The sequence below is a fragment of the Ambystoma mexicanum genome, chromosome 14 (assembly GCF_040938575.1).
Source record: "Ambystoma mexicanum isolate Mex_15411 chromosome 14, UKY_AmexF1_1, whole genome shotgun sequence".
Classification (NCBI taxonomy): Eukaryota; Metazoa; Chordata; class Amphibia; order Caudata; family Ambystomatidae; genus Ambystoma; species Ambystoma mexicanum.
Window position 1 is genome coordinate 330,254,009 of NC_090940.1, and position 19,697 is coordinate 330,273,705.

The 19,697-nt window shown below is 44.8% G+C and overlaps 1 protein-coding gene across 1 annotated transcript in view; it reads right to left on the reverse strand.

Moving 5' to 3' along the window:
* NID2 (nidogen 2) overlaps positions 1-19,697 on the reverse strand; it is a 370,310-nt gene that overhangs the window by 211,555 nt on the left and 139,058 nt on the right. Inside the window, exon 8 of the mRNA XM_069637470.1 lies at positions 15,869-16,093. Coding sequence (XP_069493571.1) covers positions 15,869-16,093 — 225 coding nt within the window. The remainder of the gene's footprint in view (positions 1-15,868; positions 16,094-19,697) is intronic.

Consider the following 19,697-nt stretch of genomic DNA (forward strand, 5'->3'; position numbering starts at 1 on the left):
AGGGTCTTCTATCGAGTGTGTCATTATACTCTTAGAACTTATGAGGGGATTACTATTAGTTCTGCCCCCCCTATCATATGACAAAGTCCACCACGATAACAGATTTATTTTTCTGACTCAGTCCAATTTATCAAAACATCGTGGAGTGTTTCCTGAATATTTTCACTCTGTATGGCACCCAGTGGGCTTAGAAGCTTAGCAACAAAAACAATTCTGTTGTACTATCAAAAGGGATTTCCAACTCAACAGCAATCCCAAACTCATCCTGTTTAGTCTCAATATGTTGTGATTTCACTATATGTCGGACACCAATCAACAATCCCCCATATGGTCTACCCCACAAGCCCTTCTTAGCAAGGGAATGGTACAGTGAATAACCATTCAACATAATCGGGGAAGTGAGCCATGTCTCCTATAGGCATATACAAGTATGATTAGTTATATAGGGCAACAAGCCTTCAGGGGAAAATGAATGATTAAAGCCCCTGCAGTTCCAAGAAAAATACATTTGAACATCATCATTCCTTATGTAATACCACTGGTAGCGACTCAGCCAGCCATTTTATGATATTTTGAATGTCTGCCAACTGGACCTCGTTCCCTATTGGCAATTGAGGCACCTCAAACCTATTCTTAGGCTCCATCACCAATTTCCTTGGGCAGTTTTGATCTATTTTGTCTGGGTCAGCATCAATTTCAACATCAACCTCTAGCAAATTTTCTTTAATTTGACGTATCAACTGGGCGGTTGCCAAGAATTTACAATGAATAGCCGATACATTAGTATTAACTCTCAACTGTGGAATCGAGTGCAGTCTGAAATTCAGTTCTCGTAAGCCAAACCTGGCCAGTGTTATGGTACAGGTTTTTAATTAAACAGATACGGTTATTAGTCAATCCTGGCTTCTGTCCCTTGATATTGATTTGGGATTTCCCTAGGCTGAGGAGATCGTCTTATACTCTTAGGTGAAGAGATCTTGCCTGCTTCCTGCTCAGGCTTTGACGTTTTAAGTTCTGATATTTCTTCCTCACTGATGATTCCTTATCCTTCTCAGTTGTTAGGAAAAGATTTGGTTTAGCACCCTCAGGCTGCACTACAACAACCATAGCCTCCTGGCAATAGGGACCCAACCTTTGGTATAAGTCTGAACTACAAAGGTTGGTAGTGTGGCCTAGCAGCCAGGCGCATCTCAAGAGGGCCGTAATGCAGTTAGAGAGATTCGCAGTGACACATATTCATATAAACTCTGATACTCAAGGTTTCGTGATAAAACAATTATTAATTTAAACAAGCCTTCTTTGGAAGGAACAATATAAAGGCAACACTCAAATACACTTCAAAAATCCACACTCTTAGGTTTCTTAGATTCAGTAACTTCCCATTAGGCATGACCCACAGATAACTCCTACACCCTCAGGAGACATAAATTATTAGGAAACTTGTAGTCATTAATATCGAACTGTTACATATAGAGTAGGCAGATTGTGTGAGGAGTAAGGTTAAACACAAACAAACTAGAGATCCCAAATATTTCTTTAAGCAGGTAAATACCTTTGAACCCCCCCCCCAATGCACAGCAAGTTAACTCCTTCCTGGAAGGACAGTTGCAACACAAAACAGAGGAGAGAAGAGTCTTACAAGGAACCAGGCTGACCCAATGTCAATGGGCAAAAGTCTATGTAACTGAAGCACTTCTTGAAGGTGAGTAAAAGTCTTTGCACAATGTTTTTAGAAGTCTTTGATGAAGAAAGAAGAATCAAATGTAGGGCCACAAGCCGGGAGACTTGTGAAGTAGGAGAGCAAGCAAATCTACAGTGAGAGGTAAGTTCTCTCTGACTTTACAGTAACTTTGGTTTGTAGAAAAAATGCAGCTGGTGACTTCTCTTCCTGTGCAGCTCTGCAGATCCTGTTCTTCCTGGGCCTCAGTTGTGGGGACAAGAGGGAGGACGTCGGGGGACTCCTGCACTGGGACTGGTCACAAAGCTGGCAAATCTTTAATTCCGGTAGCTGTAGACAAGCACACAAACTGGTGTCCCTCTCCCCATTTATTTGGTTTCCTGCAGCACTCTGAGGAAAATACAACCAGCTCTGAGAATGGTATCCAGGTGGCTTAGTGTCGAGTTGATTGGTCCCACCAGCTCAAAGGGAGAAGTCGTCCTTGCAGGGGCTTCTCTGTCGAGGTGAACTTGGCGATTCGGACCTGCAGCAGGGCTTCACAGGGCAAACAAACGGTCCAGGAGTTGCAGCAGCCGTCCTCTTCAAGCTGGTCTTCGGTTCTTTCGTTCAGTGGTTGACTGCCTTCCAAGCCAAGAGACTCGCCTTTTATCCAGTTTCCTCCCATTCATTCCAGCCTAGCTGCCACTCACCCAGCAGGGTGGCTGTCCTTGCCGGACAGTCAGCCAGCCAATCACGCCAGCGTGCATTTGGGTCTCCTAGGAGACTAAGCACAGGAGTTCGGGCACCTCCCTCACTTCCTGCCCACCCCAGACACTCGGGCACCAGAGGCGGTCTTCAGTTCTGAAACCCGCCAAAGGTGTAAGAACAAAAGGACCAAGCCTGGTTTTGCGCGGAGAGAAACTCTAGAAGGACCTTTCCAAATAAGAAATGGTGAAAAAATAAGACCGGGACCCGTTTAAACAAAGGAAGCTCAGACGCCATCTTGAAAAACATGGCTCCCGCGATTTAGCGCTACCGGTGTTCACAGTCGGGAATAATCATGGTAGTTTGTTGTAAAACCAGTGCCACCAGCCATTTCGAGAGGAAAGTGTAGCATTTAACTGCTACATGAGTTTCTAGACACAGGGGATACTAGAACCCCTCCAGCTCTCTATTGCAAGATAGGGTGTGCTGGGTGTAGGAATTTGAAGAGACTAGTAAAGTCAATTTCCCTTTACTTTCTCTGGGAAACAGTAGTTTATGTTAATGTTAAAGGATATTTGTACCGCGCACTATCACCACCGGAGTGGTCCCCTGGCGCTCTGGCGGCTCTGAAAAAGGGAGGAGGGGGGTGAGTTAGTGGGAATAAGCTGGAAAAGCGCAAGAGAGCAGTGATGTGCTTTTGGCAGCCTCAGCCCGGTTGGTCCGTCGGCTGGGCTTGGGGTGTTTTACGGTCAGTAGTCGTGTGCTGTTGTGCAAGTCTATGTGTGGTTTGTTTTGTTGTAGCACTGTAGTGAAGTTTGTGCGGATTGCTGTGTTTAAGCTTGTGGTTGTGTTTGGTTAGAGTTCGAGAGGTGTATGCAGAGGGATGAAATTGTTAGTGAATTGGTTAGTTTGCATTGCTGTCCTTGCAATTATGTCTAAATGTGATGTTCGCTATCATTCACCATTCCATCTGAGTGCGACACTTGCTAATCTTCAACATCCTGTCTAAATGTGAGGCAGGCCAGTGACCACCATTCCATCCCAGTGTGGCACTTGTCATCGTGCACAGTATCATTTAAGTGTGGTGCATGCTACCATTCATAATTCTGTCTAGATGTGATGCAAGCTAGGTTAAGAATTCTATCTAAGTGTGGAGCATGCCAACATTCATAATCCTGTCTAGATGCGACGCAGGCTAAGGTTAAGGTTAAGAATTCCATCTAAGTGTGACACATGCTAACATTCACATTTCTATCTAGATGTGGCGAAAGCTAAAGTTAAGAATTCCATATGAGTGTGGCACATGCTAATATTGTTACACCCGTCTGGATGAGACGTAGGCTACTCTTGTCCGTTCTCTGTGGGTGTGACACTAGTTAACATTGGCTAGTATGAAGCACCTCAAGACCTTCCTCTTTTCTTCTGCCTTCGCTCCCCCTCTCCCCTGCTGATCTGTTCTCTCTTGGCACCGTGCACCTGGCCACCCTCTGTCTTTTGGGCCCAGGTACCTGCTCATCCTGCCACCCTCCCGCACTGCCTCCGGGCCACCCCTTGCACTGGGGTCTGTATCTGTACCCATACAGCCCCCCCTTTTTCTTCCTGCACTCATCAGACCTACCCTGTCTGCTGCCTTAAACCTAGCACTTGCAAATTGCTGGCTGCATTACCACTGTTTGTTGCCTTTATTATTTATTTATTGTTATTTATCCGTTTCTCCTCTGCTTCGCACTTTCCACCTTTCCCCCTTCCATGCACTTTTCCCCTCCCCCATGCACTTGCGCATTCTCAATGTCACTGGGCCTAGTAAGATCGCTGTTTTGTTCTCCCCTGTTCCCCTCCCTTGCCTTGTCGTGCTCTGAATCACTTGTGTACGAGCGAAATAGAAATAAAATATCAATCAATCAATGTGTAGTGCAATGCAGCATTTACAGTCTAGCCAAGAGTGGATTTTAGTTTGTGGTCATAAATCTCTCCAAGTATGCATGCTGTAATTCTATGGCAGTCTACGTTATGGAAAGGTAAGGTAGAGTGGCGAGGGCTTTCTGGAGTAAAGTAATTGTTCTACACCCCACCGATGCCACAGTTACAGTTTTGTTGGTGTCTGTTGGCTTCCTTTGCCTCCCCTGCGGACACCTGCAGACACGTCTTGGAGCCGCCAATGTAGGAGCCGCCATTTGCCTTGGGGCCCTTAGCCGAAGGGTGCTGCCGGGCAGAGGGCTGCCCTGAGGGGATCATGATATGGAGAGGTGGGAACAATCATGGGGCACGGACAGGATTTTAAATTGAGCACATGCGTTGGAGTGGGTCCGGGAGCACTCAACTGCGTCCGCATTGTAATGGCGGTGAGCAGGGTCACTAGGGTCGCTAGACACACAACACCAGGGAGCCTGTCCCAATCACCGTGCGCGGCTGGGGTGGGAGGAGGAGAGGCAAGAGAAGACTCTGCAGGGCATGGGAAGGCAAACTTCCGTTTCTATTTATTTATTTTGAAAATGGCCTGAAATGGGTCTGGGAGCCAGGTGCAGACTCTGGGGAGCTGCGGGGGTATGGAAACGCCAAACTTTCCATTTTAAAACAACATATGGGTCAGAATGGGTCCGGGGGCCATGAGGGGTGCTTCACTCACCTGCGTCCGCGTTGTGATCCCAGAGAAGGTATTTAAACATTGGGACAGTCTAAAAGGCTTCCCTGTGTCACTACACTAAGGATGCTCTGTGACACTGTGAAAAGCTGATGCCTATGAAGTTATCTAAAACCCCATAATTAAAGAACACAAGAGTAAAACACACATCAAAATACATGAGCGTGTGGGAATAAAGGATCAAACTCTCTCCAGGTAAAAAAAATCAAGTCCTCAAAATCCAGCAAAGTTGCTGTGGGTCTCGAAGGTGAAGGGAATTAGCACATTTATGAGAATTCTCCCCAACAAGGTACAGTCGAGGTTTTCTCCATTTCAGCATTAAGGGCAAAAAACGATGCAATAGCACCTTTACTAACTGGTGCTTATTTTTTCAGTTTACTTTTGCTCCCCCCTTTCTCAGCCCATTCCCCAGGTGCTTTAGTATTTTTCCTTCGCAGATTATAGTTAATTCAGGGAGCAGTTTCATGGGTGGACATCTTTTCTCTTTGGCAGTGTCCTTCGAGGAAATGCTGATTTTCCAATTTTACAGGATCAATTTAAAAAAGACAAATGCTTTATTGTTAGAAAGCGATATACCGCCGCAAATAGCCTGCCTTATTTTAAATACACTGCTGATTTAAGGTGCTCCAATTGAATTACCGGGATGAAAGGAGTTTCTCCCGCAGTATCCCGGTATTGCTTCTTGCTTCCCACTTTACTCAGGACATACAGTTACACCGTTGTGCCCACTTCAGTCGGCCTATGCCAATATTGCAGCTTGCAATAGCAATTCTCATCGGTTTTCAAGTTGGCATAGTGACCATGAAATCTCACGGCACCCAGATAGTGAGTGGTGTACAGCCGACTGTCGGGCCCACAATATCTACAGCAGTTAGTAAGCGTTTAGAGTAACAAAAGAATTAGGCCACTTAGTCAATACCTCACTGATATGTGATCTATGGATCTCCTCGCTTGGCGGGCTTAGTCCTTTTCTCATCAGTTCTTTTTACTGCTGCAATTTCATAGGTTCTCCTGATTGATAAGTGGCAAAATGCAAGCCGGAGATTCCAAGTCTGCCAAGCACGCAGAGCACAAAGACACCAGACTCTGCAAACTGACTCTGCGGCCACTCCGCTGTGTTCAGGAGTCTTTAAAGGCACCACACGCTGGAAATAGAGAGGGGACTGGATTCTCTGGTCTCAACTCCCAGCAAAACGTGCAGGGAACAGGTAGAGTCAAGATACCAAGACTCTACAAACCGACTCCTAGCTATTTAAGTTACCTGAGGGTGTAGGAACGGTCTGTGTGCCATCCCCAATGGGTCTTTACTGATTCTGAGAAACCTAAGAGTGTATTTCTGAAGTGTATTTGAGTGCTGCTTTTATATTGATCCCCTCTGAAGAAGGCTTGTTTAAATGACTGGTAAATAAATTAATAATTGTTTTTATCAGGAAACCATCAGTGTTTATTTGAATACTGTCACTGTGAACCTCTGTTTAACTACCCTACTGCTCACATTGACCCCTCTTGAGATAGGCCTGGCTGCTAGGCCACACTATCAACCTGTGTAGTTCAGACATATACCAAAAGGTTGGGTCCCTATTGCCAGGCGGCTAAGGTTGTGGTAGTGCACACAAAGGATACTATCCCAAATCTTTACCTAACATCACCTGATCAACGTATCATTAGAAAGCAAAATGAAAATGGAAAAATGATCAGATATTGATTGCGGGACCCAAAGCTCTGACACGGGTCACTGCTTTTTTATTTATTTATTTTTTTTAACCGGAGTTCAGATTACATGAGCTCTCACAGTTCACTGGCCAGAGGCCTGGATCTTTATTCTGCGCTGGGGCTTCTTTGCTTTTGTCCTGCTCCAACACTCACTTAACTGCTGAACCCATATGCATGCATTATTATTGGCCGACCCCCAAACCCTCACCCATAATAATAGGCTCACAACTTGTGTCAAGTGTTGGAAATAAAAGGCCGTAGGGTTTTATTGTACAGTTATGGTTATGGCAATAACAATAATCACGTATCATAATAATATCATACTTTTGGGCACCGGGTCCTGAGGTTACCCCCTCTGGCCCTTGCCGCCTTTTTGTGTCCCACGACTTGTTGGGGGCACCGTACAGTGCCCTGTACTTTTCTTTTTGTTCTTCTCCCTTCTTTTGTAGGGTGGCAGGGTTCTGTGGTAAAGAAGCAAAAAGGATATGGAAGACACTGCGTAAACAATGAACCTCCTGTTTGTTTGGGTCCCCGTTCAGGGTCCACAAACAGATTGTGTTTACTCAGAGCATGCTGCCCTTATTTATAAGACCCAGGGAGGCCCTGGGTCTTTGTTATGTAAGTAGTGGGGGTTGCTGTTGTCACAGCCCCCGGCCGGATAGCCGACTGTCTGGCCCCCTGATGGGGGCAGGTCTTTGAACCTGGGCCCTGCCTGACTGTTGGTTTCCTTTTGGTGCTTAGCACCTTGCTGTTTGGAGGAAGGGTGAGGTGGCTGTTCAGACCTCACCCTTCCTTGGCTTTGTGTTACCGAGACTGTGTGTCTCTGCAGCTGGGGGGGAGGAGAGGAGCAGAGCTGGGAAAAGGTTGGGTCCGCCCCTCTCCCAGGCTGCTGATGGTAACAGCAGTTACCCTGCCTCGCTTTGCGAGGCCCTGCAGCATTGCCCAGTATTTGGAATTCACTGCCGAGACGCCCCGTAATGCAAGGGGAGCGCCGGCACTTCAGATAGCAGGCATGTACTGCCGCCGGTGTCTCCCATATGCGCGTGCATCTTCTTTCTTCAGTTTGAACTGCTCTGATGACAGGAGCATGTATTCTTCACCGCTGATGGCCCCTGCAACTGGAGGGGGCCCATTCATTTTATTTTCATAGCGCCAACGCGCAGCGCTTCATTCCTTTCACACACTGCTAGCTGGGCCTGGTATTCTTCTGGAGATTTTCACACAGCTCTGACCATGGAGAGCATTTCCCCGCTCAAAACGATCGTATTTTTGTCCTTTTGAAAACTCCGGTCTCGGAGCATATTAATATTCACAGAAGCTGGCCCTGGATCTGCAAGGGAGGGGTGTGTGCTGGCATGGAACGCTTTACTTTTTCCCCCCTTTTCCTCCAACACAGAGCATTTTATGCACTCACCGATGGGATCTCTCTGGGCCTGCCAGAACAGAGATCTACAAACTGGCAGCAGGGCTGCTTGGGGCCACCGGGGCTGGGCCGCACACACCTTCACAGAGTAAGCAAGCACTTTACTTTGCTTGGCGCGGGCCCAGTGCATGGTCACCTGCGTTTCACACTCCAGCGGAAGATTTCCTTTATTAGTTTTGCCAGTGCCGCCAGCACTGCGGTGTCCTTCCATACTGCGGCAGAGGCTGCTTGAGGTCTTCACTCATCTTGGGGGCACATTTCTTCTCTCCGGCTAATGCCACTGCCTCTGCATTTTACTTTGGAGCTCTGATCAGGGAGCTTGGCACATTCTCCCTCTGGCAGGAGGAAACCAAACTAATCACTTGGCGGGGTATGCTGCAGGCGCCACAGGGATTGCAGGGTTACCTTCACCCCGGCCGCATGAGCAGCCTCTTCACAGAGGACCACGGGCTGGGTGGACTTGCCGGTAGGGTGCTCGTCGTCCACTCCCTTCTTTGCGGCGCTGGATGCCGCTTCACCATGATTCCCCGTTGGGTCGGCGGCCACACCACGTGGGTTCTCCTCCTCGCCATTATTGTGGGGCCAGTGGTGAGCACACAGCTGGCCCTACAGGTGCTGTGGGTGCCAGTACCATTGTGTATGTGCCGGGATCACCCAGACCTAGGATTGTTGCAGGGTGGGACCCTGATGGCTATGAGGACACTAGCTTGGGTGCCAGGGCACCATGGATGCCGGGAGCATCTGGGGTGGAGGGAGGCCTGGGTGGACCAAGGGCACCAGGCTAACCCGGGGGGCCAAGACCAGCAGGGAACTGCGGGACAGTGATCACAGGTTGTTTTTCGGCAACATAGCAGGGAGAGACAGAGTGCTCAGGACTGGGACACGAAAGCAGCTGGGAGCAGATTGGTTGGAGTGCTGGACTGCCATGCGCCGACACTAATCCCGGCTGTGAACCTTAGCAAAACCGTCAGGTTTTACTGTTTGCTTCAACCGGTGGTGGCGAAAAATAGTAACACAGTTGGGAATGTGACAGTGCATCAGTGTCCGATGCAGAGAGCAGGCAGCTTTCGCGCCCAGCTTACACTGTGGCGCTGCTGCTGGCCACCAACGGAGCGCTGCGATGCATTGTCACGGTAAGTGTGATTTGCTTTGGACTACTTGGATTAATTGGTGAGAATGCAGCCCAACCGGATAGCTCTGATGGGGCCTGCAAACTATCCATTTACTACCCCCACCCCACTCAGCAGACTTTATACAATGCCAAAGCATGGTGTTACGACAACTGCCGCGGCTGGCACTGCCAAACGGGCAGCAATGATAAGGCGCTAGCCACAATTAAACCTCTCTCGGTCTATGCCAACAATAAACTTTGTGGAACTTATTTTTGGGTTGGCACACAGCTAAATCAAGGTAAGTAAAACCCATACTCTTTTTTTAATCTCTCAAGGAGTCCAGGTTAGATCTTTCCCAGCTATACCGGTAACTGATGTATGACCTGTAAGATACAGTTAGAACCACAGGCTCTGTGTTAGATAGCACAGGGGAAGTAAACCCTAATGTTACATTTTACTGAATGACTCAAAAGTTATTCTAGGTAGGCAACAGCCTAATGCAGACTAATGCTGGACAAGCTAGCAGGAAGTCAGGGGAAGCAAGACCCAGTTGGGGAACACTCATACAATTATCCTCAAAGGACTAATCTGTTGATACCACCAGTTGGAGGACACTGATACAATTACCCTGCAGGAATAATCTGGTGAAACCAACACTTTACCTTTGTGAAGAGGGACAACCTAATCACAGGAGAGTAATATACCTTCACATCTACTTTCGATTAGAATGGTAAAACAGTGTAAGGAAAGAAAAGATATTAACCATACTTTGAAGAATAGTGCATCGCACATTCAAGATAAGTAAGAACTTTTGTAACTGTTCACTCTTAGAGTTAGTTACCAACCAACTTTTACAAGCAAGTCATTGTCTTTCCCTTGTTCTTGGAGCATTAGTGTTCTAAGAGGCAGAAAGGGGGGGGCACTAGGTTTCCCAGTGTTCCACCAAGCTTCCCTGAAATTTGATCAATTGACCCCAGTCAATCTGAAAGCGTTCCATAAATGCACCACTCTGAATTTGATACAACCTTGCTGGACATTGCAGTTGGTCAGTTGCAAATGGTTTCTACTGGACTCTTTTGCAGCAAACGGGAATTTGCCATTGAGCCGAAGGAAACAAAAGGGGAATTCCACGTATTCAATAATACAAACTGAAAAACCTATACACATCTATAAGTAACACTGTATAATACCAAGATTAACCATAATCTGTCTGCATTTGCTTCGCCTTGCTGAATTTTATACCAAAATACCTGCAAGTCTCAAAGTGCATGGAAAGTAAACTAGTACTTATTTATATTAAGCAAATGAACAACAATGCTTTTTATTATGTGATCACTGCTCTCCATGATTCATAAAATTCTAAATGTTCTGTATTGCAAAAATAATCTTTTGTGATGCTGTATAAAAAGGGTGCCTATTTATTTTCTGCATTTTGCACAGTCCAATCAAGCATAAATGTCAGCAGGATTCTTTAACAGCCAAATAACGTATTCCAGTCTTGTTGTAAAAACTCGGCTGTCTCATGGCTTTAGTTAACTATTTCAAAATGCTTTATAAAGAATCTAGTTGATCACAGATGGGTGACTGTACATCTCGAATTGCTTTCAAGAAAGACCCATTGGTGTATATATTTTATCAAGTGAATGTCATGGTTAAAACCCATCTGCTTAAACCGGATCCAGTAGATACGATTTCTTAACTGTCAACTGGAAAGTTACTAGCATGAGTTTCACAGTCGGCATGGAACCACTTGCAATATTCCACCCATGAAGTAACCAGACGCTTACATCAAGAACCCCCCCCCCCCGCACCCTCCACTCTCGGCAGCAGAGTTACTATTGCAAATTCTGCTATACCATTTTAAAATAGTTTCTGCTGGATGCAGTTGCTTGAAGTTTTTAGTGTAGATATTTGTCCATACCTGTGCACTGCACCACCCATCCTCTCCCTGACCATACGGTGTCAGACAGTACCATGAAAGCTCCACTCTTTCCCTTACTAACCCATAACCATCTTTCCCTCACACTTCACCTTTTCCTGACACGCCCCCTCTCTTTCTCTCTCGCCCTCTTTCCCCTTACTCCTCACTGGCCCTCGTTGGCTCACTCCTTATAGACCCCTCGGTGCAATTACTATAGGAAAGCCAACACTAGTGGCTCTGCCAAGGCTTCTTTAGTTTATATAGTACTTCTTAAGGGGTCACTGTTTTTGGCACTCTCAATTTCAACACTTGGACTGAGGTCCAGGCAGTGCTCCAGATAAGATTTTGAAGTGGGAGTATTTTACTCCCTATTTTTATAATGTGAGAGTAAATGTGGTTTTAAGAGAGTAAAAATTACTTTTCTCCTTTGCAAGAGAGCAAAATGTATGTGACATCCAGCCGACGTGTGCAAAAACTATATGAAAATCATTACTATGCAGCAGCTTTCTGCATTGTGACAGAATACACCTTACATTATTTCTCTATGGTCTGGTCATTTGATCTCTGTATATATGTAAATGTTGAAATAAAAAAACCTAGCCAATTACATAGTAAAGCAAACATAAATTGTATTGTGTGTTTTGAGGTTCGATAGCAGAATTGTCTTTTGTTGTTTAATGAAAGTCCTCATTTCCTGGAGTTATTCCTACCTAATGGTATGCCAATGTTATGATACAACAGTGCAGAGAGGCACAGACTCCATGCTAAATTCTATATCTGATCTAATGGTCAGAAGGTTATTTATATAGCGCTTTTGGCAAAGCGCTGTACATAGAACATATGTATCACAATTATCACCAAACCAAAGTTGGTACTCCTTTATCGACCTCGAAAGCATGAAAGGCTGAGTTGGCCTGCCGGGATTCAAACCTGCAACCTACAGATCATGCACAGATTGCAGCAACGAGTACTCAACCGGCTGAGCCATCTTATTGGCTAACATCCTTCCAAAGTCGGTTAACTGAGTATCGACTGAGGTATAATAATAACAGTACCTAGATGTTGGACGAACCATTCATGAAGCGATACATAAAGTTAAATACCTTTCTGGATTATCACAGGGACAGGTTTTGCTGAGTTTCTATTTCAATTACCAATGTAACTTTATTTTGTTTTTGAACAGCATTTGCACTTGCTGGAGGGTCGGGTTTTGGATGTTTTAACTGTAGTCTTGAAGATTTGAGAGGCTAGAACACCTATGATTGGTGTAATGACAATCACTCACCCTTGAGCAAAGACTCTGCTGCCACTGACTATTTAGAGTAATGTACCCCATTAACTGCAAGGTTGAATGGATATAAACTATACTCTGCATATTTACACACTGTTTTTATAATTAGAGTGTAAATTAAATTATAAGTGTAAAAATGATCTGCCTCTGCATGATTATGTACATAGCACTGGAACTCTGAAAAATACAGTTGTGCAATCCTGGTTTGCTTTCACCGTAAAAAAAGCATAATTTGCTATAAAATATTAATTCTCAATTGCAACTTAGTTTTCCATCTTATTAATTATACAATTCTAGGAAAATATGCACAGTGCTTCTGAAGCTGAATAGAAGGAAACCATTCCTTTTATCACAGTGTGCAGTTTCTTTTTTTGAAAGGCTTCAGAGAAATACATTCCGTTTCAGAGGTGGCTTGCAATTACATCCATGTAGATAAACATCAAAAGAAGCCTTCTGGTTTCTGTCAAGTAACCTGACCTTTACACTGCCCTCTGCTCTAAGCCTGTGTGTAAATGTACACAGGAAAATAATAAAGCTGTCGTATTTACAAGATTTTCATGCGTAAAAAGGCCTAGTAAGCACCTTTATCTGGAGGCCTGGGTCCAGGGATAGAAGATTAGGTGCCCGGGATCACACAGCGTTTGTAATGTGGGGAATCCCGAGCTCCTGCTTTTACGTATACACCTGTGCCTACAACTGCTGGACACAAATACGAACAGCCAACTCAAGCAAATATACCCAGATTCCATCCCCAATATTGATTGTGCATTGGCAAGAAACGATTGGCAACGAGTTGCATTTAGAAGTGCTACCAATAGCATCTGTGAAAGTTGATGATAGAAGTGTATCCAATAGACACTCTGGAAAGTTGCATTTAGAGGTTTGCCCAATAGCCTCTCTGGAAACTTGAATTTAGAAGTGTGCCCAGTAGACGCTCTGAAAATTGCATTTAGAAGTGTACCCAATAGCCTCTGTGAGAGTTACATTTAGAAGTGTGCCAAATAGCCTCTCTGATAAATTGAATTTAGAAGTGTACCCAATAGCCTCTGTGTGGAAAATTGTACTTAGAAGTTCGCCCAGTAGCCTCTCTGGGAAAGTTGCATTTAGAAGTTTGCACATTGAAAAGCATGTAACCCATCATATCTCACCACCACGCTTACTCTCTCCTTTACATCACCACTCAACTAGAACACAGAGATACTATGACACCATTCGGTATAACTGTTCTCATACGAACATCCGCCGCTCACTCCACATCATTCTATGTAAACACTGCTGGTCTCTCACCCCCAGCAAGGCGCTTTCCTCAGGCCTAACGCAGCCACATCTGTTCCGGATAAATCCTGCCAGAACAAACACATTCTCCTGATCTCTCAACCACCACACCTACCAATAAGAAGCAGCTATTACACGAGTACCGCACGAGCTGCACACATATCTGGTGCTCACACGCACCTTTTGACTCTCCCTACTCTCTCTACTGATCTGAACTTCGGTTCCCAAGGGCGTTCAACCTACCAGTGCCTTCAGACCATACCAGTGGTATATAAGGCGCTATATAAGTGCAAAATAACATAAGTTTAACTTGGAGACAAGACATCACATCGTTCGAGACCCATCACTAAAGGAGTCATACATTTCCATCAAACATTGTAGATGATCATTGTTTTTAATAAAATTATCTTTATTTAAAAAAGACATGAGAGGAATTAACACACTTAGAGGAGATATGCAAACTGTGTAAAATAAATTTCAAGAAGAGATCAATAAGTCTTTCCTAGAAGGGAAAATGCAGTAATCGGTAAGTAAAACAGTTTTCCTAACCAAAAAGTTAAGGAGTGACCAAGGGAGATCAGTTATTCAAATAGGGCAGTCTTTGGCATGTTAGAGTTACCTTCTGCAAAGGTGTCCCAGAAGACTAGTTCTGGAGTTCCGGTGGGTAGCAAGCCACAGAAGACCCTTGATGAATAGGATGAGGCTCACGATTGAAGGAATTAAGAAAAGGCTCACTAGCAGCAATGAACACTCATAACAGCAATACCCTGGGCTCGAAGAAGCAGTACTACAGCAGGAGGTTAGCGAATGCTGTGCACATTGCTCGGCAATTACCGAAGATTCCAGCAATGCCAAACCAATATAGGAGGTTAAGCAAGAGACTTGGGAATTACTATCATTCACTGTTTTGGGCTACCCCAGCCTTAAAAGCCCTGACGACTCTTAAGGCAGAGCGCATAAAACAGTCAGCACTTTGGATTATGGGATGAAAAATAAAGTCCAAAACATAACACCAGAAAAATAGATGGGGCTACCACACCAGGCAAAAAAGTGAAGTCTACCCAATAGTGGCAGAAGGACTCAAGCCGGCCACAGCCTCAAAATCATATTTACTGAGATCTTTAACCTTTACATTCCAAACTACATTCCCTTCTCATCGCTCGAACATGCACATTAGATTCAATATTGCACTAGAATTGGTAGCAGGTAGTCCTTCCACACAGAGCAGCACCTGGCATAGCAGCACCTGGCATGCCACACAAGTTCTCAAAGGAATCAAGGCTTGCTGTGTGCTTTTTTCATTCTCATCCCCCAAAAAACTGCATCACAACCAACTTATTGAAAGAATTAGTGAAAGCTAGGCACTAAAAAACTGCAGACCATAGACCACCAAAGTACTTGCAAACTAATAGTACAGAGGGCCTATGAGTGTTGAAATATTAAGGGTGAGCATTACCCTTAATATTTTACCTTCATACCTTCAGTATGTTTTGAACAGAGGGCTGATAACAGATCATTTTCTGTTTGCAACTTTAATCGTTTTGCTTCTGATCCCCGTCCACCACAGAAATGGAAAAGGGACTTACTCACTTTTCCCTGTGGCAGCAGCCATCTTTCTTTTCCCTTGGATGAAGCCATGGGCGCAAATGGCTTTCCACGCCCCGGGCGGGGGACGGACATGGACATAACGGCAGGCCGTTACCGTCCGTGCCCGCTCCCCTCCCAACCGGGGCGCAAAAGCCAAATTCATTGTACTGTTTTGTTGTTTCTCCATGTACATAGCCAACAGTGGTGCTAGTGTTTTCTTCTAATCTGCTTGCACTACTTTCTTTACACATTTTACAGAAAACCATAAAACTGAGCTAAATCCAGATTATGCATACAACTAACATTTCTTACATTTTCTATTTGATTGCATTTCTGAGGAAGAAGTGTACTTAAATTAGGTTTGTTAGACGCAACATTGAAATATTTTTACTCAATGGGCACAAGCATAAATAACGACTATTTTGCTAATTGAAAATCAGAAGGATCTTTTGTGAATATCAAAGGTGTTACAAGGAATATCTCCTGTGCCGCTGAAGACCCATAAGAATGGACTAGGCCAATTTTTGTAACGTTAGGACTTACCTTGCACTGAGCCAATATGATTTGTCATAGCATATCGAAGGACTCGCTCTTCTTTGCTGTATAATACAAAAACTCTATCTACATGAAGCTTCTGAGTACTGGGAGGAACACGTTGATCATGAATGCAGTCTTCGTAGGTAATGTTTTGCTGAAGCCGATAAGAATATTTTTTTGCTTCACCGCCAATATTTACAGAATATTCTCTGCGGGCTGTCGAAGTCACAACTGCATGTAAACAAATTTAAGAAAAGGCAGTTTAAAGTACAGTTTACAAAACTTTACAAAGTTTGTCCTCTCAACGGTAGCTCGGCCGGGACTATGCTTTTGCTGACTTTCTGTCACAGTACAATACATACAACATTTTTGCATCTCTATGTAGCCCCGGTTTTATGGCCCTAACACACGCGGCATGGGAACACCCATTCCTGGCCTAGGTCAGAGACAGTCCCCATAGACATCACAATCCCCACCCCCCCAGGCCTGCTGGGTAGGCAGGGGCAACTGCGCCTGCCAAATAAAATTGCTGTTGAGTTCCTAGATAATTAAGGGACACAGACACCGGAGTGGACTTTATAGGGATCCCAATGGAGACCCCACTTTATTTATGAAGACAATTGTTCTATGTATAACATTTCCTATTTCCCTTCCTAACATTCCCCTGGCATGAGCACCAACTTAATGGGATTCTGCCATGTCAGCCCTCCCTTCTTTGGAGGTGTTTCAGGGTGAGTCTGACAACAGAATACTTCCCTAACCTCAGGTGTATGAGGGCAGAGAGTGGCCTCTGTGGGTGGTTACTTCTCCCTAGGCTTTCTCACCCACGCTCTACCTCACACCGCTTTACTCTCCTGGACAGGCACATAAAAAACCCTATTCCTTACATAACATTTATACTACTTAACATTTATTAACTATATACATTAAACAATGACATTCTACACAAACACATGTATTGCACAATAAACATTAGTTCATCATAGGGGTGACGGCTGCAGTCACCCATTATAAGTACCTCCTGCTCTGCCTCTGGCAGCTGTCAGGCTGGGGGCATGTCCCACGAGGATGTATAGGGTTTGACCCCCACACCCCTCCCGCCATCTTCTTGGTTCTGGGTGGCCCCCTCCACCACGTGGGACCCCCCATCTCACTGTGTGGCATGCGCTATACAAATGTATCTGGGCAGCACCCATCACTGCTGCAACCCTGGAACTTCAGACTGGGCCCTATAGGTTGGGGAGCCCGTTAGGTAAGATTTTCATACCAATGATGCATCTTCCTGGCCTGTGTCAACCCCAGAACGTTTTGCTTTAATGGTGGATTATTTGTACCTTATATCTCCGAGTGGGAACTTTTTTCCCCACTCACAAAATCTTTTACTCATTTTATGGGTGTCAGTTTTAAGACTCTACATAGTGTCTTTTTAATTTTAGCCGCTTTGACAACTTTTGGCACATACTGGCCATTGTGGCTGGGTTGCCCTTGGGGCTCCCCCTTTTAACTTTTTCTGCGTAATCTTGTGAGAACTACATTTCCCAATGGTAGAAAGGATCTTTGGATCCCTTTTACATTTTATTAGGCGAGACCAGGACCACCCACCTTATGTGGAGTGCTGGGGGGATAGTGTTTATCCCCTTTCTCATTCTAAATGTAACATTTAGATTACAAGGACAAACTAACTTTAATGGTTGGTGGCAGTAAGCCTTTTAATTGATTTGGTGCACCTTCATCACAGGCTGTTTCCACAGCCCCGCTAAAGGCACCCATGGGTGCTCACTTCACCAAAATAGCCCCGGTCGTCTTTTTTAGCCATTTCCGTGTTGAAAAGGATTCCCCTCTTTGCCAAGTCGGGGAGGTGGAGATATCACCCTCTATGGTACCATTAAACATCCTAAGGTCCCATTCCAGCATAAAATGTTACCATACCTGCCCATTTTTGTTTTTATTTTTGCATCGAGATGGGGATAGTTTGGTTGTGGTGCATTGGGAGTTAAAATCTCCCATTATAATGCAGTCATCTGATGGATATTGAGAGGAAAACTTCACCAAAAGATCTGATAGACTTTGTGGGAAATCTATTAGCTTGACTGCCAAAGGGTTCCAGTATAAATATAATGCAATCCAGTGTGTACCAGTCATGTTTACTTTGAAGTCTAATCATCAAGATACCCTCGATCTCGTTTGATAGTAGATTTGATATTGAGAAGATATCGTTCTTACAGGCAATTAAATGGCCTCCCCTTGGGCGACCCTTTCCACAGCTAACAGCCATCTACTGATATATAGTAAAACCATCCAATCCCAAGCACTCGGATCAGGTCTTCGTGGAACACTATTTGGTCAAAATTCAGAAAGATATAGGATTTTCCTGTGCCCTCACAAAAAGAGTTTTTAAACCTTATGAGAAATCTAAATGATTTCTCAGTGATGCTGCACCGAAGGTGCTGTATGTCACCATACAAAAAGTAGATGCCTATGGAGTTTGTCAGACTCCAAAAACACAGGAAACATACAATCCAAATCATATCAAAATAGATGAGTGAGAAAAAGTCTCACTCACTCAAGGGTTCAAATAATTCCTAAAGTACAGCAAAAGAGCTGGGGGGTCTCTAAGGTTGAAGGGAATTAGCACAGAAATAAGAATTCTCCCTAACAATTGGGCCCCAAGAGTCTGCAGTCTCTCCCAGCAGTTTCCAGAAAGGGTCGTGTGGCTGTCCAATTAGGGCATCCAGAAACCCAGTTTGGAGCTCATTCCATTCAGGCCCTCAGGCAGAAAAAGAGCAGGTGAGTGAAAAACTCCTCCTACACTTCCTGCCTGCCCAGACACACTGGAGTCTAGGCGGGGACACCCACGGGTTCCTGCCAAAGGCAAAAACACTCACACAGACCTCCCCCTCACAGAATGGTTGAAGAAGGGCTAACAAATAACCATGCTAGAAACAGCAAAAAAAAAAAAAGAAGCCGCCAAGTTAGTACTTGGGTGCCCCCATTGTGCACAACCGGGACTATGAATACAGTCTGTGGTAGAAAATAGCACAATAGTCAGTAGAACACGTCCACCACCACCAGCCATAACTAGAAGGTGGTCTATGTGACAATAAAAGTCACAGGAGCAGAGAGAAGGGGGGAAACTAAGTATCCGTTTTGGCACGCCACATAAGGTGGTGTGTGCCAATCTCTCAGAATATAAAGGTTAGGAATTCTAGGATATAGAAAAGAATCTCAAAGGGGAACCCCAATGGTTTCCAGCAACACTTCCCATAAGGAGCTATGTGCTGCAATAGTAAAATACAGATGCCTTAAAAGAGATATGGAGGAAAGTAGACTGCAAAGGACAGGTAAAACACAGAACAGAGTGCCAAACGACAGAGCCCATAAGAATGAATGAGTGGAAAAAGGCTCCATCATTCAAGATTAAAGAAAAAAAGTCCAGCAAAAAGTGTTGGGGGTCTCACTAGGAGAGGGGATGAAGCATAAAAATGAAATCTCCCAAACACGTTGGTACCCCAATGGCCAAAAGGCACACTGGGCTTCAATGTAGTAAAATGACTTGCACCATTGGTGAAGATAAAACCAAAGAAAAGCTGCCACCTACCTACTCCATAAAACCAATTTGACATGATACAATGATAACTTTACTCTTTGGAAAAACTGGGGTACCTGAGAGGCAGTCCTGCGACTGGCTCACCTTAGGAGTGACCCAATATCATATATCTTAGGTAAGGCAAAAAGGTTTTCAGGAGAAGTTCCTTCAGCCATCAAAAAGAAGTCTGTGATCCAAACAAAATATAGGGGAGGGGTGGGAGGGGAGCAAAAAAGTTCAGGGTGGGCA